The sequence below is a fragment of the Hyperolius riggenbachi genome, chromosome 12 (genome assembly GCF_040937935.1).
Source record: "Hyperolius riggenbachi isolate aHypRig1 chromosome 12, aHypRig1.pri, whole genome shotgun sequence".
Classification (NCBI taxonomy): domain Eukaryota; kingdom Metazoa; phylum Chordata; class Amphibia; order Anura; family Hyperoliidae; genus Hyperolius; species Hyperolius riggenbachi.
The window spans coordinates 139,490,881-139,516,161 of record NC_090657.1 but is presented as its reverse complement, the minus strand read 5'-3'; the positions used below and the strand labels follow the sequence as shown (position 1 = coordinate 139,516,161).

The 25,281-nt window shown below is 46.4% G+C and overlaps 1 protein-coding gene across 2 annotated transcripts in view; it reads left to right on the top strand.

Moving 5' to 3' along the window:
• LOC137541592 (tyrosine-protein kinase Src-2) overlaps positions 1–25,281 on the top strand; it is a 99,516-nt gene that overhangs the window by 62,324 nt on the left and 11,911 nt on the right. Inside the window, exons 4-10 of one of the 2 annotated variants that reach the window (XM_068262975.1) lie at positions 3,112–3,126; positions 3,222–3,320; positions 7,321–7,424; positions 13,380–13,529; positions 16,902–17,057; positions 17,712–17,891; positions 24,102–24,178. In XM_068262975.1, the coding sequence (XP_068119076.1) occupies positions 3,112–3,126; positions 3,222–3,320; positions 7,321–7,424; positions 13,380–13,529; positions 16,902–17,057; positions 17,712–17,891; positions 24,102–24,178 (781 nt within the window). The remainder of the gene's footprint in view (positions 1–3,111; positions 3,127–3,221; positions 3,321–7,320; positions 7,425–13,379; positions 13,530–16,901; positions 17,058–17,711; positions 17,892–24,101; positions 24,179–25,281) is intronic. The other variant, XM_068262976.1, reaches the window with a different exon arrangement.

Sequence of the window (25,281 nt, the reverse complement as noted above, 5' to 3'; positions counted from 1 at the left end):
TCAGGGGGTGGTTAGAGGGGAAAATAGATGCAATCCATGCACTGGGGAGGTGATCGGAAGGGGGTCTGAGGGGGATCTGAGGGTTTGGCCGAGTGATCAGGAGCCCACACGGGGCAAATTAGGGCCTGATCTGATGGGTAGGTGTGCTAGGGGGTGACAGGAGGTGATTGATGGGTGTCTCAAGGTGTGATTAGAGGGGAGAATAGATGCAAGCAATGCACTGGCGAGGTAATCAGGGCTGGGGCCTGAGGGCATTCTGAGGGTGTGGGCGGGTGATTGAGTGCCCTAGGAGCAGATAGGGGTCTAATCTGATAGGTAGCAGTGACAGGGGGTGATTGATGGGTAATTAGTGGGTGTTTAGGGTAGAGAACAGATATAAACACTGCCCTTGGGAGAGGATCTGCGGGCGAACTATTGGTGTGGGTGGGTGATCAGATTGCCCACAAGGGGCAGGTTAGGGGCTGATTGATGGGTGGCAGTGACAGGGGGTGATTGATGGGTGGCAGTGACAGGGGGTGATTGATGGGTGGCAGTGCCAGGGGGTGATTGATGGGTGATTGACAGGTGATCAGTGGGTTATTACAGGGAAGAACAGATGTAACTAATGCACTGGCGAATTGATAAGGGGGGTCTGAGGGCAATCTGAGCATGTAGAGGAGAGAATAGATGTAAACACTGCGTTTGGGTGGTGATCTGATGTCGGATCTGCGGCCGATCTATTGGTGTGGGTGGGTGATCAGATTGCCCGCAAGGGGCAGGTTAGGGGCTGATTGATGGGTGGCAGTGACAGGGGGTGATTGATGGGTGATTGACAGGTGATCAGTGGGTTATTACAGGGAAGAACAGATGTAAATATTGCACTGGCGAATTGATAAGGGGGGGGTCAGAGGGCAATCTGAGCGTGTAGGCGGGTGATTGGGTGCCCGCAAGGGGCAGATTAGGGTCTGATCTGATGGGTAACAGTGACAGGTGGTGATAGGGGGTGATTGATGGGTAATTAGTGGGTGTTTAGAGGAGAGAATAGATGTAAACCCTGTGTTTGGGTGGTGATCTGATGTCGGATCTGCGGGCGATCTATTGGTGTGGGTGGGTGATCAGATTGCCCGCAAGGGGCAGGTTAGGGGCTGATTGATGGGTGGCAGTGACAGGGGGTGATTGATGGGTGATTGACAGGTTATCAGGGGGGATAGATGCATACAGTACACGGGGGGGGGGGGGGGGGGGGGTCTGGGGAGAATCTGAGGGGTGGGGGGGGTGATCAGGAGGGGGCAGTGGGCAGGGGGGAGATAAAAAAAATAGCGTTGACAGATAGACAGGGAGTGATTGATGGGTGATTAGGGGGGTGATTGGGTGCAAACAGGGGTCTGGGGGGTGGGCAGGGGGGGTCTGAGGGGTGCTGTGGGCGATCTGGAGCAGGGGGGGGGGGGAAACCAGTGTGCTTGGTGCAGACTAGGGTGGCTGCAGCTTGCCCTGGTGGTCCCTCGGACACTGGGACCACCAGGGCAGGAGGCAGCCTGTATAATACACTTTGTAAACATTACAAAGTGTATTATACAGTTTGTATGCGGCGATCGCGGGGTTAACATCCCGCCGGCGCTTCCGTATAGCCGGCGGGATGTTGCGGCGGGCGAGCGGTGACAGGCGCCGGCGGAGGATCGCGTCACGGATGACGCGATCGCTCCGCCCATGCCCCTACAAGGACCGCCGCCTTTGGGCATGAGCTGGTCCTTGCGGGGTCCACTTCCCGGCCGCCTCTGTGCGTTAGGCGGTCGGGAAGTGGTTAACAGTTTCACAGCATCAAAACTTTGTTTCTCTTATACAAGCCTCATTTTTAGCTGCACAGAAGAAAACTGGCCAGGCTTTTTTCCCCTGATGCTGTGCAAAGCATGATGGGATTTCTGATGTTGTTGTTCTTGTTCTGCTGTTTTGGTGCAATTTTTTTTTTTTTACATTTTTAATTTGACATTTGAAGCCTAGCGTGTGCAGCTGGAAGGGGTTATCAGGACACAGGACAGTTGGAACTGGGTCTCCTGCTCCTTGTCCCCTCCTCTCAACCAAAAAGATGGCTGCCCCCATGACAAAGATGGCAGCCCCCATGAATCACAAACATTTGCCTGTTCTTTTAAAACAGGGTGGGTAAGAGATTATATTACCTATCTATTCTAATTAACATAACTAATGTAACTTGATGACAAGATCTTTGTTTAGGCTGAAGTTCCCCTTTAATCTGCATGCTTGATTCAGGTATGGGATTCAGACTCTATTGGATGGGATTCCAGGCGACTGGTATTGTTGAAAAGTAAATCTTTATGGCAGCCTCCGTATCCCTCTGGCTTAAGATGTACTTTCATTTTAAAATGTGTGTCTTTTAAATGCATACATAAAGACTGTCTGAAATGGGGAATTAACAGTGTAGCTCCCGGCAGTGCTGTGTATCCTCTTGTTCCTGTGTGTGATTTGCCTTCTTAAAACAGAAGGTATTTGTGATAATTCAGTTTTAAGTGAACATCTGTGGTTACCCACAATGCACTGCTACTGAATATTTTATCTTTATTTCCCTGAAGCCAGGCTTACATCCAGAACTGCTGGCGTATAGCAAGCCTATAGCCTTACATTTTCATTGCTTTAAAATGTAAAGCTATAGGCTTGCTATAAATATACACCAGCGGTTCTGTATGTAAGCCTGGCTTGAGTGGCATAAAGAGATTATTTGCATATTCATTAACGGTGCATTGTGGGCAACCACAGATTTCACTTAATGCTAGATTATGGCACATACCTTCTGTTTTAAGAAGGCAAATCACACTAAGCATTGCTTTTTATAAGAGGCATTTTCAGGCTCTTTTAGTCCTCTATGCTTTCCTAGTGATTTTGGGTCCCCCCGAGCTGCTTAGGTACTCTCTTGTTTCTATGGTGAGCACATTCTTGCTGCAGCATTTCATTTTCAGCAGTGTGAAGTAAAAATGGTTATCACTCCTTGATTCATTTCTGTTAGATTGGGCTGGCATTGCATGTTGTATGGCCTCTATTATTCTCCATCTTGTACTGCTTGTTCCCTCTGACCCTGTCTGATCCTGAGTTCTCTGCTTTCTCTCACATGCTGCATTATAGGAGGCCAGACATCAGGTATGTGTTTACATGATCATTGCGTGTCATGGCAATCATGTAGTGTGTGTATTTGTGGTGCTATGTCATCTCACCAGTGCTGTGTGCCTCTGCAGGGAAGGTGACTGGTGGTTGGCGCGATCCCTCAGCTCTGGGCAGACCGGATACATTCCCAGCAACTATGTGGCACCCTCTGATTCCATCCAGGCAGAAGAGTGAGTAATTGGATGTGCTGATTTTAACAAAACTTTTATGACTAACGATATCCCACTCATTGTGATGCCGCCCTCATTCTATTTAGGATGTCTGATACATGACTAGATATTTGTTGGCTTCCAAAACAATACATCCTACACACAAGCTGAATTTATCAGAAAAGGTCCTTAATGTCTGATGACAGGTGTATGCATAGCTACATAGAGAAATGACAAGGAGTATGCATAGCTACATAGAGAGATGGCAAGTGTATGCATAGCTGCATAGAGAGATGGCGGGTGTATGCCTAGCTGCATAGAGAGATGGCGGGTGTATGCATAGCTGCATGGAGAGATGGCGGGTGTATGCATAGCTACATAGAGAGATGGCGGATGTATGCATAGCAGCATAGAGAGATGGCGGATGTATGCATAGCTGCATAGAGAGATGGCGGGTGTATGCATAGCTGCATAGAGAGATGGTGGGTGTATGCATAGCTACATAGAGAGATGGCGGGTGTATGCATAGCTGCATAGAGAGATGGTGGGTGTATGCATAGCTACATAGAGAGATGGCGGGTGTATGCATAGCTGCATAGAGAGATGGTGGGTGTAGGCATAGCTGCATAGAGAGATGGTGGGTGTAGGCATAGCTGCATAGAGAGATGGTGAGTGTTTGCATAGCTGCATAGAGAGATGGTGGGTGTATGCATAGCTGCATGGAGAGATGGCGGGTGTATGCATAGCTGCATGGAGAGATGGCGGGTGTATGCATAGCTGCATGGAGAGATGGCGGGTGTATGCATAGCTGCATGGAGAGATGGCGGGTGTATGCATAGCTGCATGGAGAGATGGCGGGTGTATGCATAGCTGCATGGAGAGATGGCGGGTGTATGCATAGCTGCATGGAGAGATGGCGGGTGTATGCATAGCTGCGTGGGGAGATGGCGGGTGTATGCATAGCTGCATAGAGAGATGGCGGGTGTATGCATAGCTGCATAGAGAGATGGCGGGTGTATGCATAGCTGCATGGAGAGATGACGGGTGTATGCATAGCTGCATAGAGAGATGGCAAGTGTATGCATAGCTGCGTAGAGAGATGGCGGGTGTATGCATAGCTGCGTAGAGAGATGGCGGGTGTATGCATAGCTGCGTAGAGAGATGGCGGGTGTATGCACAGCTGCGTAGAGAGATGGCGGGTGTATGCACAGCTGCGTAGAGAGAGGGCGGGTGTATGCACAGCTGCATAGAGAGATGGCGGGTGTATGCACAGCTGCATGGAGAGATGGCGGGTGTATGCACAGCTGCATGGAGAGATGGCGGGTGTATGCACAGCTGCATGGAGAGATGGCGGGTGTATGCATAGCTGCATGGAGAGATGGCGGGTGTATGCATAGCTGCATGGAGAGATGGCGGGTGTATGCATAGCTGCATGGAGAGATGGCGGGTGTATGCAAAGCTGCATGGAGAGATGGCGGGTGTATGCATAGCTGCATGGAGAGATGGCGGGTGTATGCATAGCTGCATGGAGAGATGGCGGGTGTATGCATAGCTGCATGGAGAGATGGCGGGTGTATGCATAGCTGCATGGAGAGATGGCGGGTGTATGCATAGCTGCATGGAGAGATGGCGGGTGTATGCATAGCGGCATGGAGAGATGGCGGGTGTATGCATAGCGGCATGGGGAGATGGCGGGTGTATGCATAGCGGCATGGGGAGATGGCGGGTGTATGCATAGCGGCATGGGGAGATGGCGGGTGTATGCATAGCGGCATGGGGAGATGGCGGGTGTATGCATAGCGGCATGGGGAGATGGCGGGTGTATGCATAGCGGCATGGGGAGATGGCGGGTGTATGCATAGCGGCATGGGGAGATGGCGGGTGTATGCATAGCTGCATGGGGAGATGGCGGGTGTATGCATAGCTGCATGGGGAGATGGCGGGTGTATGCATAGCTGCATGGAGAGATGGCGGGTGTATTCATAGCTGCATGGAGAGATGGCGGGTGTATGCATAGCTGCATGGAGAGATGGCGGGTGTATGCATAGCTGCATGGAGAGATGGCGGGTGTATGCATAGCTGCATGGAGAGATGGCGGGTGTATGCATAGCTGCATGGAGAGATGGCGGGTGTATGCATAGCTGCATGGAGAGATGGCGGGTGTATGCATAGCTGCATGGAGAGATGGCGGGTGTATGCATAGCTGCATGGAGAGATGGCGGGTGTATGCATAGCTGCATGGAGAGATGGGGCGGGTGTATGCATAGCTGCATAGACAAAACATAATTAATACTGCTTTGCACACACAGTGCACGGGAATATTACCTTTGCTTCCGTCTGCTGTACCGCAAATTATGCTGTTAGCGCGAGTTGTGGTATTTGAGAAGCGCAACTGTTGCTATGGTAATGTACATTGCTATATGTGAATAGCAGTATTACCAATGTTTTATCCCTCAACCCCAAAAGGTGTTGCACGCCATGCAATTTTCACTTCAGAACCTAATTCTGTTCGAGGAAAATTATCGGATTGGACAAACAAATATACAGCCTAATGTTGGCCAGCTACAGAATACCAGCTCAAAATTTATCTTTCTCACTTCGGAAGCAGATCGGACATACTGTAAAATATTGAACAAAATACTGGCTATTGTTCCATGTGTATCAGAATTTGAATCGTTCATTTTTCGCCAAGCACTGGGTCCTGCCCTGAACATCCAACATGATCGCTCGAGTAGGTTTTGAAGTAGAAATTGCATGGTGTTTACCAGGCTTAAAGGCCTGGCAGTTTGGTCCAGCACAGTGGTGACATGCGGGCTGTTGCTATAGAGATGCATCTATTAAGCAGAGGCGATGGAGACGCACAGTGAGGAGGCTGGGCAGAGAGACAGAGCGTTTCTTCTGCTTGGCAGTGATTTGTACACAGTTGTACTGCTCTCAGGAGAAAAAATAAATCTGGGGAACTGTTTAAAAATGTATGTACCTAATAGGTACTGACATTTTAATGTGGCTAGTTTAATACCACTTCAAAAATAAACCTTAGATAGGTGCAGCACTATTAAAAATGATTGTTCCTATCAGAGGCAAAACTCAATCATCCTGGGCCACCCCTTCACTCCTCACATTCCTTCCCTCCCGTAGAGTAGCGCGATAACAGGGCTTCATACTGTACCTAGTTCCAGAAGCGGACAGGTTCTCTTCTCTTCCTCTCAGTTCCTCTTCAGTGTAACCTCCATATCGTGAGCCACTAGGTGATTGACTGCACGGCGGCTACACTGAAGAGGATGTAAAGAGGACCTATCCATCGCAGGAACGAGATACATTATGAAGCTCTGCTGCTGTGCTACTCTGCACCCCAAGCCCAGGCCCCCTTAGCACTCAGCTCCCCCTTTTGACTGTAGGGGTGATGGAGGCTATTGTTACAGCCCAGGTTCTGTCCGACTAGAAATTTCAAAAATGTAACTGCTAGTTCAAATTTGTTGTCTTGCAGCCATGGCAACAGTTCTGTTTGGAATACACATTGCTCAACATGAATTCAGGTATGCCCCAATGTTAGCTTTGTTTGATGATCCACAGTGCTCGATGCATAAATCAAACCATACTTCAAATAGGATTGGGAGTAGTTTTGGTGGACTCCTTAGCCAGCCATTATTCATCCACTCCTTAGTCACAGCTAATCCTCACTCTGATGTGCTAATAGCAGGGCTGTGGAGTCTGAGTCGGGGCAATTTTGGGCACCCGGAGTCAGAGTTGAAGTCGGAGTCGTGGTTTCAGAAACTGAGGGGTCGGAGTCGCATGATTTTTGTACAAAATCTACAGCCCTGTTAAGTATTAGACTAAGGAGTTGGAGTCGAGGAGTCAGAGTCTGAGCAATTTTGGGTACCCGGAGTCGGAGTCGTGGTTTCAGAAACTGAGTCGTTGGAGTCGGAAGATTTTTGTACCGACTCCACAGCCCTGGCTAATAGTTCCTCAATGCGTAATTTCTCTTCTGAACTTTGGTTCTCCGTCACTCTCCTCCACACAGGTGGTATTTCGGGAAAATCACACGAAGGGAGTCGGAGCGCCTGTTACTGAACCAGGAGAATCCAAGAGGGACCTTCCTGGTGAGAGAAAGCGAGACCACTAAAGGTGAGCAGTGTGTCATTTCCTGTAGGTCTGCATCACAGTCGGGATTACACAGGTAGTTGGAGGAGATGCTAAATCACAGTTTATTGGGGGAAATCCTGTAATTCTGTGCTTCTGTAAATCGAGTCATAAATCTGTGCTTTGTTTAGGGCACAAATTCTTGGACAATGTTTAGGTTTTCAGTATTGCTTTGTTTACGTTTGTATTAAAAAAAAAAAAAAAAGTCAGCACGTTTCTTTTGAAAGTATCAGTAAATATTTCGTGAATATAAATTATGTAAGCTATATAAACAGTTTCCCAGCCTTTTTTTTTTTTCTTCAAAGGTGTGATAACTGGCTGAGCAGTTCTGCAGCAGTAGGAGGGGCCAGACCAGTGTAGGAGGCCCACATCTTATCTTCCCTCTGATACAGACTTCCCCTTCCAGAGCAGCTGTTGTGGCCACAGTTGTTATGGATGAGGGAAGTCACCCTTTCATTATGATAGTGATCTGTGTTTCAAAGAAATTACTTGTGGGTGGATTTAATCCTTGTGTTGTAGCACACAAGGAGGCAATGCAGGATGTATGCCCTTCTCTTTAATAACTTCCTGTTGGAGCTTTTAGTTTTTCTGCTGTCTTCCTGTGTTTGTGTTCATGGACAGACAGGGTTTTTGTGTGTGTGTGCAGTTCGGGTCTGGGCACATGCTCAAGTTGCTCTGCAATGCGGTGGTGGGGGTGGGGGGGGGGGGGTACAACACCTGTGTTGGGGACACACAACAGTACATTGTCAGAACTCAGTGTTGCACAGAGCATAAGTTTGCCCATCAGACAGCACTGTCTGATGTTCCTGCACATTGCACACTGAGACGCGTTTCTGAAATCTGCTCGGTAACAGGACAGTGTGCCCAGGCCTTTAATCGCATTTAAACTGCATAATGGAACTACAGTCAATCACAGGTGCTTTGGGCATAATCTAATAAGCCATTGTTAATGGGGGTGTTTGAAGGCTCCATTAGCAGTACTAGAAAGATGTTCTGTAAATTTACATAAAAATGGTGAATGGTTTTAGGTAATGCAGCACTGTTTCTTGTGAGATTTTATCCCTAGTAAACGTGCACTAAGCATGTTTTGGATCACTGAAGTGGAAAACCTATCCAAGCAGTTGTAGTGTCACTGACTAGTGGAGCAGCCTGATTCCTTTAAATTGGACTCTTTAGGGCCGCTTCTCATGGAAATTTTCACTGCGGCTGCGACACGCTTCGTTTAAGGGCTGTCCATTTAAGTAACTGGACAGCTGCTGGCACCATCCTATACTGTGGTTTCCACTAACACTGTCCTCAATTGCGCCGTTTCCCGTCTCCTTTTTCCCTGCGTGATAGCTAGCGTCTAGTATCGAGTAACCAAGATGCTTCCATGTCCCCTGTGGGGTGAAAAAGCGACGCAAAAATCAAATGACGGAAGCGCCGCAGGAAGTTGCCAAATACTTTTGTGCTTGCTTACAGAAATGTATTTGAAGCAAGATGCTGGGCGGCTGGTTCAGGCATCCATCTGAACTAATCCTAATGATCATCATCGTAATAATAATAATAATAATAGGTGTCAGAAAACCAATTACTACCCAAAACCCAGCTGTGTAGTGAAAATTATGTCATGAGCTATCGTGTCTCTCCCCTCTTTGCTCTCCTCGTTCTGTTTCTCACAGTCACCCCCTCCTCCTCCTCTCCAGTCAGCCTCCCTTTGGCTGTGAGGGGAGGATAAAACCGTTTGGTTGGGGAGGGGGAGTGGCAATAAGTGGGTCAGTGAGATGAATATCCATGTTACCAATAGCAACTAGTAGCAATGTGCCTGCTGGAGGCCTCAGGGCTTCTATTCCTCCTGAGCATGGAACTGGGAGGATGGATGCTGTGTATGTAGGCTGGAAGTCCTATAATGTTCCTTTTCATTCTGCAGCAATGGAAGCCACAGGCAGACAGGCAGGCCTGAAGCCTGCGGCTATTCCTTTCCAAGTCCCTGTTTCTCTCATAACTTCAAATAAGCTTGTTTGTTCCATTCCTCTGTCAGTTACTTCAGTACTGCCGACCGTCTTTTTTTTTCTGTTACAAGCAAAGCAGACCTGTTTCTCATATTTTTCGCAGTACCATTCCTGCTGTGGACTATTTTTGTTTCATACTTTGTCATGACGGCCTAATACCAGAAAAGGGCAATGGAATCAAATAGAGGATGCAATAGACAAAATCCTAGAGATGATTGTGATCTATCTACTAAGCGTATGATAGGCCCAGGTGTTCTCTCACGTGCTTTATGTTCCTGGCTGCTTGTCATCGAGAGCATGAGGCATTCACCCACACAGTAATGCTATTAATTACAAATGTTTGTACTCCTATATTTGATACTCGCTCAGCCACCCACGTCTCAGCTTCTTTGGGCACCGTGTGTAGAGGTGCATGCTGTGCACACTTCTCAGCTAGTTATGAGATAGGATTTCCAGATGTTTGTTTTTAGCAGAAACATCCCACATTTTCTGATTTCTCTCATTTTCTTCAGCCGTCACGTAACAATGGCATCCATCACCTGGGGAGTCTGCAGGCTGCTAGTGTTCATTATGAGCTGATGACTTGCCAACTCTCCTCCCTGTCTTCTAATTTCAAGTAGGAAGTCAATATATTCCAATGCGCTGGGCTGGAGCATTTTGGAGACTTTAAAGTGAACCTGAACAATATAATGTGAGCATAGGATGTACAGGGAGATCTCATTTGTAACTGGTTTAGTTTACATGAGTTTGGCACTCTGGCGAGAGAGGCTGGGATGTGGCGCTCTGGCGAGAGAGGCTGGGATGTGGCGCTCTGGCGAGAGAGGCTGGGATGTGGCGCTCTGGCGAGAGAGGCTGGGATGTGGCGCTCTGGCGAGAGAGGCTGGGATGTGGCGCTCTGGCGAGAGAGGCTGGGATGTGGCTCTCTGGCGAGAGAGGCTGGGATGTGGCGCTCTGGCGAGAGAGGCTGGAGATGTGGTGCTCTGGAGAGACTAGCTTTTTTCTCTTCAGTGTCACTTAAAAGTGTACCACAGATGAAAAGTAAAAAAAAAAATCATATATACCTGGGGCTTCCTCCAGCCCCCTCTGGCCTGATCACTCCTTCGGCGCTGTCCTCAGCCTCCTGGATCTTCGGTAAGGAGTCCTTGTATCTTCAGCCAGTTGGCGCATGTGCAGTGGGGTTGCGCGCGCTCCCCCGTCTCGCTCCTGAGGCCAGGAGAGTAGTACAATGCAAGCACAGAAAGCTCCTGGTTACGGGGGTGGGTGCACAGCCTGGGCTGTGCATTCGCAGTAAGCCACAACTGACCTAGATACCGGAACCTCCTACCGAAGATTCAAGTGGTGGAGGATGGCACAGTGGGGAGCGTTCAGGCTGGAGGAATCCCCCCTCCGGCCTCTGGTTTCCTTTACTTGTCCCCTCATTCTCCATCTCTGTAGCTGCTTTGTATGGTTTTAGACTAAAGTTAACCTCCAGACTAAAAAATCTACTCAGCAGCACTGAAAAGGCTTGGTGTTTCTTTAACCGTTTCACAGCATCAGAACTTTGTTTTTCTTACCCAAGGCTCAGTTTTAGCTGCACAGAAGAAAACTGCCCGGGCATTTTTCCCCTGATACTGTGCAAAGCATGATGGGATTTCTGATGTTGGTCTCATTCTGCTGTTTTGGTGCAATTTTTTTTTTTTTTTTTTTTTTTTTTTTTTTTTTGAATTTGAGATTTGAAGCCTAGCGTGCACAGCTGGGAGGGGTGATCAGGACACAGGACAGTTGGAACTGTCTTATGCTCCCTGTCACCTGCTTTAAACCAAAAAGATGGCTGCCCCCATGAAAAAGAATGGCAGCCCTCATGAAATCACAAACATTTGCCTGTTCTTTTAAAACCGGGTGGGTAAGAGATTATATTACCTATCTATTTTAATTAACATAACGTAACTTAATGACAGTATGTTTGTTTAGGCTGAAGTTCCCCTTTAAGCCCAAGATTGGTTACGGGGGCTTTTCAGCACAGTATTTTTGATTAAGTCATATATACATTTATATTGACCATATGTGTTGGCTAGTGAAATGCAGTATTTCAGCTATAACAGATTGTCTGCAAACATCAGACAACATTTAAGGACCTTTATCCCTGAAGAGCCTAAAACAGCCTGCTTTTACATGCTTCCCAAGATCCACAAAGAGGGAAACCCAGGCAGGCAGGCCCATAATCTCAGGGAGCGGAACTCTTACAGAGAACATCTCAGGGTGGCCAGCTTGTAAACTAACAGGATATAAGCCCGACGAAGGCTGCAAGGCCGAAAGCTTGCTTATTTTTATTCATTTTTCGTTAGCCAATAAATGGTATCATCCTGATTTAAAACTTCTTATAATTATTCAGTCACAGTATGCTGTGCTGTGTGTGTGTGTTAGACATTTGACTGCAGGTAAACTGAGCCTTAGTTTTCATTGATCAGATGTTTCAGCTTTTGTTTTTCAAGCACTGACAGCTCATCAGCACTCAGCTGTGTACACAGGTGGTGCTGAACACAGGGTGATGCAGGTGAACACAATACATGTTCTAACAGGATTGCTAATGGTCCCATGGAGTTCCTAGGATGGCTTGCTAAAACATACTATATTCTTAGTTAAACCATTGCCTTGCTGGCAAGCGTAACCCAGCTTTATTCTGCTGTATGTATGGTTATGTTTACATCCTTGTGAGGTAGACCTCATAATATGCTTACTATTGGCATTATGCATGTTACAGGGCTAATGGTAGGTGCACATAAATGTATAGTGAATTTTTTAAAATAGTTTGATGCCTATGAGAGGGAAGACTCTGGATCCTAAGCAGCGTTCCCGTTCTTCTCACGGTCCCCACGTATCAGCCCTGTCCCTGGTGCTTCCAAAGATGTGTGCGGTTTGTGCTGCACGTAAGCCAGTGCCTACTCACGCATGCGCAGTACAGAGCTGCCCGTCTTCACAAAGCACTGGGGCGGAAGGGCTTCCAAGGGTCCCCAAAGGCATATTCGACCAGAAGTACAACGGGGGTGACCGTGAGGAAAATGGGAAAGCTCTCTCTCCTGATACAGAGGATCCAGAGCCTTTCCTCTCCATAGGTGAGTATCGCTTAATTATTATACTCTCAACTAAATTTGACTTCCCCCATTTAAAAATATATTTACTCCCCTTTGGAAATCTACATATATTTTGTAAAGCTGAGAATCTTGAATTTGGACCAACCAAATGCACTTCCTGTTTATTTTGTTTGGCCAGGCGCATAGGATTTACATGCACTCTGGCATTATTTTGATATCATTGGCCATTTCTATTGAAGTCTGCAATTCTTTCCTATGCGCCAAGTCGCATTTCCCTGTTCCTTTTTTTCGTTACAGAAAAGTTACTTCTGCTGCATGCATTTTTCCAAGCCGTGAACCTCGTTGCCATTGATTTGATGAATGGCGCAAAGCCTCCAGTGGAGGCATGTTAAATGGGTAAAGTGCATGCTACTCGCACTGCCATGCCACCTCAGCAGTGCAAGCTGTTCTCCCGAACAAGGCATTGTATACTCATGGTGTTTGATTGGATGACTGGAACCCCAGTCACACCCTTTCCTACTAATATGAATAAAAAATACTTCACCTCTGTACGTAGAGATCTGGGTAGTCATCTAATATTACCTTTACTGCTTATAGTAGTACATATCAAACACAGAATATTTATATCGCGCTTTTCTCCTGGCAGACTCAAAGCGCCAGAGCTGCAGCCACTAGGACACGCTCTATAGGCAGTAGCAGTGTTAGGGAGTCTTGCCCAAGGTCTCCTACTGAATAGGTGCTGGCTTACTGAACAGGCAGAGCCGAGATTCGAACCCAGGTCTCCTGTGTCAGAGGCAGAGCCCTTAACCATTACACTATCCAGCCACCTATACACACAGTATTCTAATGTATATTTTTCCTTTCCTTGTATCTGCCAGGTGCTTATTGCTTGTCTGTATCAGACTATGATCCCAACCGCGGGCTGAACGTCAAGCATTACAAGATCCGGAAACTGGACAGCGGTGGCTTCTACATCACATCTCGGACTCAGTTCACCAATCTCCAGCAGCTGGTGGCCTACTACAGCAGTAAGAGCTCAGGGCGGGTGCTACTTTGGTGCAGTTACTGGAGAGAGAGAGGCTGGAGGAGGGGGGCAATGGCTGGAGAAGAGGTTAGAGGGGCTGGCAGAGGCCAGGAAGTGTCAGTAATTTGTTGGCTTTGAAGGTAGAAGGTAATTATAGCAATAAGAATCCGCAGCCTTTGTTTGGTGGTGATGCATGGAAGTCTAAAGATCTGTAGATTCACAGGTTAACAAAAAGGCTTTTTGACTTTTAACCCAACCAAGAACTGCATGTTTTTTTAAGGGACTTCTTATAAAGACAGTTGTCAGTCACACTGCTGCACAGACAGAATGAGCCTAGCAGCCCTCCAACTTTGTGAAACAGCTGTTGATGTGGCTAGCTACATGTGTCCCAGCAGCAGTCACTGTGACATGATGGCCATGTGTTGTCTTTATCAGTATTGCTGCTTGGGAAGCAAGCAGCAGTTTGAAGTTTGTCTCTCAAGGTCTCATGTTACTTTTGAAGTTCTAGAGGAGCAGCTGTTTTTCATGCTGCTTTGCCATAAAAGTATCCCCCCATCAATATAAACACAATAGGGGTATTTCAAGTGCATAACTCCATTAAAACTGTGACACATTGAAATGCGTGACTGAGGGTGGTGAAGCAGGGTTTCTATGGGTGTAAAAAAAAAAAGAGGAGAAAAAAAACGAGAAAAAAAAACACTCCTCAGTGTGACATTTGGAGCATACGGCCAGTGGACACAGAACACTTAAATCTTAAAAAGAACCTGAAGTAAGAGGGATATGTGTACAGGATAGTTAATTAACCTATAACTATTGGTGGCCACTAATGATCCAGACTTTTTGGTCAAATCTTAAGACGCGTACACACGCTGTATTGTTACAAACTGGTCCGTCAGACCCTCCCGCAGGGTGGTCATTCTGCCGACAGTAGTACGTGAATACAGGCTGTCGGCAGACTGATAAGACTGTTTTTTGACTGATCTGCCGGGCGTCGTTTGTAACAATACGGCGTGTACGCGTTTTTTCACTGAATCTATGCAGTACAAGGGTAAACTGAGTGAATATATTGAATGGATACTTTAGGTAGTCACTTTTATAACATAGAAATGGTAAGCTTATGTTTAGACAAAAAAAGACTATCATAAGTGGGCATTGGATCATGGTGTTTTTTTTTTTTGTTTTTTTTCAATCTCTTTATTGTTTTAAAGACAACCGAAAACAAACCCCATTCAATTGACAGTGACAGTCAAAAAAGGAAGAGCTCACACTATGCAAAATGCAGAAATGTACAAAATCTGTTGAGGTTCAATCAATATGATATAAAAGTAAACTACAGATACCATACGGCAGGGGTCCCCAAACGTTTTGGGTCGAGGGCCAGGTCAACATACTTCAGACTGCTCGGGGGCCGGAGTATACATAAAATTGTCTTTGTGGGCCAGACAGTAAAGCATACCCAGGTGACAACCTGAAGTCCAATTGGACAGCAGTGTCACTTGATATGGAATTTGATTGGAAACCAGCAAAATTGCTGCTTTCTGGCTTCCATGTGGATGGGTGGTGCCAGCACTGCTATTCTATATGTGGACCACCAATATTTAAAGATGTAGCTGACCGCATCTATAAGTAATACATTTTGTGTGTGGGGGGCCGGTAAAAAAGCTCCAGGGGGCCGCATTTGGCCCGCGGGCCTTAGTTTGAGGACCACTGCCATACGGGATACTCTTGATAGACTAGGACATTACGAAGTTGAACATGATATCATAACAGACATTAGTTTGTATGGTTAAGCATAAAAGGAAAATTTCATGTGAGAGGGCAGGCAACATTCAAACATCAGTATATGGGTAATAATAAAGTATCTATAATACTATGGGAAATATCAGGAATGGAGAAGAATAATCGTCTCAGTATTTTTTTATGATCATCATATGGAAAACTTTCTACTATTCCCAATTAACCTATCTTAAAGGAAACCAGAGTAGGGATACAACGTTTCATAACTTTAGATACTTGCCTTCCTATAGGAGAAATTAAACTTCCAAATTATTTCCTTTTAAGTGTACCAGAGACGAGTAAGGCTAAAAAGTTTTATACATACCTGGGGCTTCCTCCAGCCCCATCTGCACGGATTGCTCCCACGCCGCTGTCCTCAGTCTTCTCCCTCTTTGGCACCGGGTCCCAGAAAAAGACTAAAGGCTTAGAAGGAAACGTAAACAGAAAATAAAAAGAGCAGTATAACTTACCTGGAGCTTCTTCCAGCCTCCTGCAGTCCTTCTGTGCCTTCACCATCATTTTGTGATCCTCTAGTTAGCTGTATGTGTGGCCCTGGGTCGCACACCTTCTGATCGTGCTCCCATGCATGTAAAAATTGCTACTGCACTTGCGCAGAATGCAGATTGCTGAAAGAAGTCCCAGGTAAGTTACTTTTTTTTTTACTTCACATAAGTTCCTCTCTAATACCATGCATCTATTAATAGTAAAAGAAGAAATAAAGTCTGGCAGTAAAAAAAACAGTAAGATTGATAAGGTTGTAGTGATCGATTCTAACATCTTGTTATTATTATTATTATTATTATTATTATTATTATTAATATAGCACCGTCATCTTCCGCAGCACTTTACAGAGTACATATTCATGTCACTGACTGTCCCTCAGAGGGGCTCACAATCTTATCCCTACCATAATCGTACATCCATCGAAGTCTTAAGGTGGCCATACACTGGTCGATTTGCCATCAGATCGACCAACAGATAGATCCCTCTCTGATCGAATCTAATCAGAGAGGGATCGTATGGCTGCCTTTACTGCAAACAGATTGTGAATTGATTTCACTATGAAACCGATTCACAATCTGTGTCTAGATTTCATGGAACAGCTGGCATTGTAGCACTCATGTTGTGCAGCCGCCAGCGCATTGCTGCTCTTCTGTCCTGCCCGCTAGACATACACAATCACCTTTTCAATGAGTTAACTGCCGGAAAGTGACCAAATTGGCTGGAAAAGTGATAGGATTATGGCCAGCCTTATGCTGGGAATACACGGGTCGATCTGGCAGCCGACTAGCCGCCGGATCGACCCCAGCTGCGTCCCCGCCGGCGCTCCTCATCAGCCGCTCGATTCCCTGCCATTGTCCGCCGGCGGGGGTCGAGCAGCTTGATCGGACCAGCTGAATATTATCAGCTGGCCGGATCAGCTGCTCGATACACGGTACAGAAACGTACCGTGTATCCCCAGCATTAGAGTAATGTTGAAGCAAAGACTCAGATTACAGATGTCTCTTGAAAGCCCATCCTCTAGCACCTGTAGGCTGACTGTAGGTCTATATTAACAGGTTTCCTGTGTTTTTTTTTTTTTTTTTTTCCTCCCCCACAGAGCATGCAGATGGTTTGTGTCACCGGCTTACCACAGTGTGTCCCACATCAAAGCCGCAGACTCAAGGTTTGTCAAAAGATGCCTGGGAAATCCCAAGAGATTCTTTACGCCTGGAGCTCAAGCTGGGACAAGGCTGCTTTGGGGAAGTGTGGATGGGTGAGTATTCTGTGCTATTTCTGAGGATTCTAGCGTCCAGCTGGATGTGCAAGCATCCCGGTGTGTGTCCGAAACAGGTGTTGTCTATCTGATCCTCCCACCGCTTTTATCACTGATAAAAAAACACCCAAGACTTACAGGTTATTGCCATTTGGACACTATATTTAGTTTTTAAGTTTTGAGAAGAGCTCTTGTCCTTGCTGCCTCAAATACTGTAAACTGAGCCTCCAAAGATGCACTGCATATACATGAACGCTTTTTCCAGCAAGACCATGGAAGGGGCAGTATGATGACCTCATCAGTGTGCTCAGCTCCTCAAGCATGCAAGATGCAGGCTGAGACTTCACGTGAGGATCATAACTGTTGTACGAAAAGCCAGCAGTCTTGGAGCTTAGTGGAACATTGTCGATGAGCAGTTCCAGCGCTACTTTTTTATCAGATTTAAAAACTACAGCAATTCCAAGGGTAACCTTTTTTACTTTTATAACAGACGCTGCCCACATTTTTAAAGGTAACTTAATTTTCGTGTCAGCAGTGAGGAACTGGCCTAAGTGAATGCAGTTTATGAAATGTTACTGAACAGAAATATACATAGCAATGTGTATGAACTTATGAACTGTGGTTTGTGTAGCCCTTACGCTGTTGTGTCTTTAGGTACGTGGAATGGTACAACACGAGTGGCCATTAAGACCCTGAAGCCGGGCACCATGTCCCCAGAGGCCTTCCTTCAGGAGGCACAGGTCATGAAGAAACTGAGACATGAGAAGTTGGTGCAGCTATATGCTGTGGTGTCAGAGGAGCCCATCTACATTGTGACCGAGTACATGAGCAAAGGTGAGTTTTGTTGTCAGTCGTTAAATAGTATCTCATAAAACTTACATTCTGATGCCCTCAAATCAGACAGGTACACAGAGTAGGGCTAGTTTTATGGAGATCTAGTTAAATCCCCTGATGTAAACATTTTTTTTAAGCGAATTAAGAAGGTGCTGAGTAAACCCATGCTTCCATATGGCCCTTGACCTCTACATAAGGTCTTATCAGTAAATGTGGAGGGGGGAGATTGCTATTGACTATGCTTTCTCACAGCCAGGACCACAGCACCTTGTCAGTTGCCAGTGCAGCATCCTATGGTTCTTAGGTTGTGTGCGTATCCTCATGTTAGCCGCGGCAGCCAGGATGGCATGGAAAAGTGCTGGCACCTTTTTAGTGCAGCAGAGAGCGGCATAACAGTACCACTAACTTACCAGAAGCTGTTGCGACGTGATAGCCGTGTGGCAGTGCTGTGCTAATCAGCACCAGCCTCATACAGACAAGCTAAAGCCCTACTGAACCCATAACTGCATTAGGAACGTTCTAATAGCAATTATGTTCACAAGAGACTATAAACCAGTGTATGCAAGCAGATTGGTGGACAGAATACCTACTTAATGGGCCAAATATGCTTACACACTTCACTATGGACATTTTGCTCCCTTTGGTTTCAACCAATGGGTTAGTCAGTCAATGAATCGTGTGACCATGTAACTCCCAAATTATGAAAGACAATACATTCCAGACTACATTTCCTGCATTGCAACAAACCATATCCTCTAGGTAGGTGAGAATGCTTATTGTGGTTGAGTAGTTGTAACACCAGGATCTGCTCACAGGAAGCTGCCTAGGCTCTAGACATACTGGCCACACACCATACAATTTTTTTCATGCAATCTGACCGTACAATTTTTATACAATCTTACCAACATCCATGTAATATAACAGCACTTAGTGATTGATTGCACAGCCAGATTGCATGAAAATTGTATGGTGTGTGGCCACCTTAAGACTGTGTGAATAGGTGCACAGATTGGGAGTACAGGCCAGTTCCAAATGTAAAATACTTATAATCTACAGTAAATTGGCATGATTACTTTGTGAAAATATCTTGTTCTATTTTGGGTGTAGTTGGACATAAAATCAGACCCGACAGCAGAGTCTCATGTGAGGGTAACTTGCTGCCTGAAAGTCACATGATCCACCAAAGGGGCAGGCCTTAAACATACTGTTTTCATTTTGTTTTTAAGTACTTTTCAGAAATAAATTGATGGAAAAATTACTCCTTTCTAAAATTCTGGTAGAGAATTGAGTTTTGATAGAAAGTACATCAGTATAAATGGATAAATAATAAACAATGTACAGTAGAGTCCTGGTTATCCAGAACTCAACTAACCAGCATTCTCAAACAACCAGAACAAATTGCAGGCAGTAGTGACAGTGATGAAGTCCAACTTCTTAGGCTATTTGTGGGCTCTGCTGTGCTTAAAGGAACCCTGAACAGACCTAAAAAAAGCAATACTGAACTTAACTGGACCTTCCTGTAGCCCATGAGGTCTCTCAGCGTCCTCTGGGTCCCCTCCGTTCCCCTGTTGGCGGCTCCATTAACAGCGTAACCCATTTGGGAGTCGTGCACAATTGCACACGACTCCCGGCCAGGTTGCAAAATTAACGGAGCAGCCAACGGGAGAACAGAGTGGACCCAGAGGATGCCAGGGGACCTCACGGGCTACGGGGTATTGGGGGAAGCCCCAGGCAAGTTCAGTATTGCTTTTTTAGGTCTGTTCAGTGTCCTTTTGAAGGGAACGGACTTCAAAGGACATGCATCTGCAGCTTGCTCCTGGCCGCAATGCATGCCGGAAGGTGTACATGGCATATCTCCCTGGCAGGAGATATACACACATCTACAGACTACAGCTCCCGTCATGCATTGAGGCATACAGCTCCCAACATGGATTGAGGCCGGGAGCAAGCTTCAGACATGGGTCCTTTGAAGTGCATCTGGCTGTGGACAGGATTGCGACAATCACAGGGATGGGGGGTGCTCCTACATGAGTAGGTAACTAATCGTGCTTCCCCTAACCCCACATCCCACAACATTCAGTGTTATGATCTTCCCTTATGGCGAGGTTCAATATAATATAACAGGAGGTGAAAATAAACTGATGAGGTAAACAAATGGCTCTGTCTTCTTACTCCTTTAATTAACCACTTCAGTGCCATCGGTTTCTGGCCCCTTAAGGACCAGAGACCGCTTGCACCAGAAACCGCCGCATACTGACAAATTGCCTCACTGAATCGCTGCTATCGCCGTACACTTGTCACCTTAGCCCACCCGCTTTGCTATCTCTACGACAGCAGAGCTCTGTGAGCAGGTCAGGAGCTGATTTCATTGGCTCCTGACCCTGTGTTAAATGTAAGCCAATGGGATTTGCTCACATTGATGACTGGGTTAGGATCCAATGAAATCTGCTCCTGACCGGCTCACAGAGCTCTGCTGTCATACCGACAGCAGTGTGAGTGAGCTGCGGCTGGCAGAGAGTGACTCGATCGACGAGGGCGGCAAGAACACACGGTGGTGAGGTGAAATCTACATCCTGGCAGGAATGACATCCTCCAAACAGGGCGCAGATTTCATTCACCACTATCCGGAAGCAGTTAAGATATCCCATGGTTTTATTGTATATTAAGTATTTACAAAGTAGATTTCATGGTTTATTGTCTCTTCTCATTAGCAGTGTCTCAAAAATTCCAGACCTAAAATGAACTATTAACCATTTTTTTTATCTATCCCCGCCCTCTGGAGTTGTTCTGTTCAGGAAAGATTTTATGGCTATAATACCTTAGAAGTGAGGGGTACTGATAAGAGAGAAGCTGTCACTTGCATGCTTGAAGATAAGAGAACCAAAGCTGACAATCGTATTGAAAAAAAAACCTACCTGATCCAGGGGGCTAACCAAATTAGGAGGAGCCACTTGCCGCTGCTCCCTGCCATTCTTGAATTTTTTTTTTTTATGCTTCAGTTTTGTTTGGAAAAAAAAAAAAACTGCAACCCCGGGGTCATGACTTTGCAGTTTCAGCTCCGTGCGTCTCATCCAAGAGCACACAGGCTTTGAGGGGGTATGGAGAGGCGATAATGGGGCATTCCTTATGCTAGAGTGGGTGTTTTGCAGGAGTGGCTTTCCTACAAATAATGCCACTTCCCCTGTCAGTCTACCAACAAGCTGCTGTTGGTGGTTTTGGGGGAGACAGAGCAGCCCCAAGAGGACACCGATATGTGATTTAGAAGGGAACATGCCTCTGTCCCATTTTGTCCACCAAAATCCGCCTTGGGTACACTTTTAGGCAGGAAAAGAAAAAAATACACAGCCTAGTTATTAACCACTTCCGGACCTCTGTCATTGGAATCTATGCCCTGTTTTGATCCGCTTACCGCTAGAGATTTCAATCATCCCACCACACGCTACTTCCGATCGTGTCACTCTCTCCCCGCCGCAGATCACGTGCCCTGCCGTCTATATCATGGCAGAGCTGTGTGAGCCGGTCAGGAGCCGATTTCATGGGCTTCTGACCATGTTATCACTGTAAGCCAATCCCATCTGCTTACATTGTTGTGTCAGGAGCCATTGAAAACAGCTCATGACCTGCTCACTCAGCTCTACTGGCAGAGAGGTGCCTGAGGGGATTGAGGAACAGCAGGACCATCAGGTATGTGCCGGCGATTCATCGGGAGGTGATGTTCTTTGGTACCCAGCAGTCTCTGGTCCTTAAGGGGGCGGAGACTGCTGGTACGGAAGTGATTAACCTGTTCGGCACAGTACATACACGTTTATCTCATCATGTCACATGTCACCTTGGGAATACTAAAGACTGAGTTCCACGGCTCCCCCAAGATGAATCTACTTTCAGTTACTGTATTTTAACGTAAATCCAAGCACCTCTCATGGGTATGCCTAGAGACTCCGACCAGTACTGCAAAGTACTTAAATGCATACCATTCTGTAGCTTGTTCTCTCTTCTTTCATTTGATCCCTGAATCCTCGTTCTACACCAAATAGTTTTTGTTCAATTTAAAAATCGCGCCTGCCATATTGGCTATGTTATAACTTCCGGGTCACCCCTGTGTTCTCTGTTAGAGAAGTGCATCACTGAAGGAAAACAAGACAAGACAAATAACATTTATATTGCGCTTTTCTCCTTGCGGACTCAAAGCGCCAGACCAGAGCAGCAGCCACTAGGGCGCGCTCTATTGGCAGTAGCAGTGTAAGGGAGACTTGCCAAAGGTCTCCTACTGAATTAGTGCTGGCTTACTGAACAGACAGAGCCAGGATTCGAACCCTGGTCTCCTGTGTCAGAGGCAGAGCCCTTAACCATTACACCATACACAGGAAGCAGAAAGAGGAAGTGACACGCATGGCCATTGCAAGAGGCTCGTTCAGAGGGGTCATAGCACGACTTTGTTGGAAGTCATCTGGCTTAAAGGCATACCCATGAGAGGTGCAAGAAGTCCCTTTAACATTTAATACAGAGTTCATGATATGTATATAGAGCGGGGAATAGTACTGTATTATGTAGGCATATTTTTAAAATTCAATCTTAAAGGATACCTGAAGTGACATGATGAGATAGACATGCGTGTGTACAGTGCCTAGCACACAAATAATTGTGCTATGTTCCTTTTTTTCTTGCTCTGTCTGGAAGAGTTAAATATCAGGTGTGTAAGTGGCTGACTCAGTCCTGACTCGGACAGGAAGTGACCACAGTGTGACCCTCACTGATGAGAAATTCCAACTATAAAACACTTTCCTAGCACAAAATGGCTTTTGAGAGCAGGAAAGAGATAAAAAGGGTCAATAGTTCATAGATGTTAGCTCTGGCATACTTCAATGAATGTGTCATTGAGCAAAAACAATAAAACAGTTAAAACTTAAAAAGTAGATTTAAACATAAAATAAAACTGTGGAATACCTTAAAGAGACTCTGAAGCGAGACTAAATCTCGCTTCAGAGCTTATATTCAGCAGGGGCATGTGTGCCCCTGCTAAAACGCCGCTATCACGCGGCTAAACGGGGGTCCCTTACCTCCCAAATCCCCTCGTGGAGTCCCGGGGATCTCTTCCTGGTGAGGCAGTGCTAATGGCCGCAGCCCTGCCTCCACGCGCGTCTATCAGCGCGTATCTCCGCCTCTCCCAAGCCCCTCTGTCTTCCTTTGCTGAGAGGGGCGGGGGAGAGGCGGCGATGCGCCGCTGATAGACAGCGCTTAGAGGCAGGGCTGCAGCCGTTAGCCCTGCCTCAAGAGCAGCAAAATCTACGACCAAGTTGGTCGTGGATTTTGCAAGGGGGGATTTGGGAGGTAAGGGACCCCCGTTTAGGGTTTAGCAGGGGCACACATGCCCCTGCTGAATATCAGCTCTGAAGCGAGATTTATTCTCGCTTCAGTGTCTCTTTAAAAAGTCATTTTTAGGAGAAGGAAGATGGATACAATAGTTTATTTCATTACTTTATTTTCACTTCGGGTGTCCTTTTAAGCAACCAGAAAACCAGTTCTCACATTTTTAGTTGCTTATGTACATATGTTTGCACCTTATATCGATATCTGTGCACTTTATATCTTCTATTACACACTGCACTTTTGGTACTCGCTGTACAGCATAACAGACCCGGGTCCTAGATTCAATTCCCCACTTAGGCTCTAACAGAACCCTATGGGGGGTCACTCTCTTGCAGCGGTCAGGGTTATTTGTTGATTGAGGTTTCTATTGGTGTCTTCTAGTACATAATTGCAATCGAGTTTATGATTTATTTATTTTATTTTACTCTGTTTAAAAAAGCAATAGAATCATAATTATTAGTGGCACAGCTTCTTTTTTCCAGGACTTCTTGTTTATATTGATAGTTTGCAGTATCCGTCCTGGGGGCTTGCACACCTTACACTACCACTGGTGTAAATTTTAGTGATGTGGCAGAGATGGAAATGTGTATGTGTAACTGATATATGATGCAGTCCTGTTTCATCATTAATCTTTGTCTTACTGCCCACTGGAGGCCCTCTGAACTTGCCACCATAATTGCACAAGGGATCACATACATTCTGTGGATGGTTTGGGCAGTAGCCAGTTACCCTACCTGTATGCTTGTTGACTGAGAGAGGAATGCAGAGCCTCAGGAGGAATCCCACACAGCTATGTGATTGTTCTATTGATTAATGCATTTTCCCCTGTCTCTCCCCACGCAGGCAGCTTGCTGGACTTTCTCAAAAGCGAGATGGGCAGCTACCTCCGACTTCCACAGCTCGTAGACATGGCAGCGCAGGTAAGCTGTATTATTGGTATTCAGAGTTCAATTGAAATTCCATTTCTGCTCGGGGGGGAATCATTCCTTTTGGCAGGGAACACACTTGACTGTTTTCGTGCGCGTTGTCTGCACAGAAAAACTGAGAACTCATGTTAAACAATGGGCTAGTTCACACTTAATATGTTGGCGCGCAGAAAAAAAACTGACATTCTGCATCCTGATTCTGCACATTTGGTCAGTTTTCTCTATCCACTACATCAGCTGCTGTGAAAAAACGCGCGTGTTTTCCTGCATAGAAACACACTTCGTGTGCAGAAAAAGTATGCAGGAAAACGCGCGCAGAAAACTGACAAGTGTGTTCCCTGCCTTTGAGTTCATAGAGATAAACACACACCTGTACGTACGTTAAAGTGAACCTGAGAAGAGATGCATCTCAGGTTCCATACTTACCTGGGGCTTACTTAAGTCCTGTTAGGGCTGCTCGTCCCTCACCGTCTCCCTGGGTGACTCCTGTCACCCGCAGTTGTTCCTGAAAGCCTGGCTGAGTCGCGCTCTGTCACGCATGCCCGGCCAGGCGTGCTCCCCTGCCGCTCTCCAAACCCTGGGAGTGATCTGTGCTTGCGCACTCTGCGTGGCGCTGGCCCAGATGGATTCCAGGGACAGGAGCGCACTGGGCCACACATGCACGACTCGGCCAGGCTTTCGGGGACAATGGCGGGTGACAGGAGTCGCCCAGGGAGACGATGAGGAACGAGCAGCTCTATCGGGGCTTAAGGAAGCCCCAGTTAAGTAGTGTACCAGAGACGCTTCTTGTCTAAGGGACACTTTAAGACTGACTAATTGGTAGCAGTAATGAGCACCCTGTTGCATAGACGACCATATTCTGAAGGTATTCTTACAGTACTACGGACCAGCCCCAATAAGGGAAGAAATGTAGCAATGACTGCCTATGATGTCCAGTATTGAGTGGTAAGGCATATTCTAAAACTTTGGATCTGGCTTCTTGGTGAGCACAAGTTACACATTTGTGCTCCACAGAGCCAGCTCCAAAGGTTTGGGCAATAGTTTGGCCCAGCTTTAACATGGAGCCTTGCAATGGGAGGTGTGACTGGTGAGACACT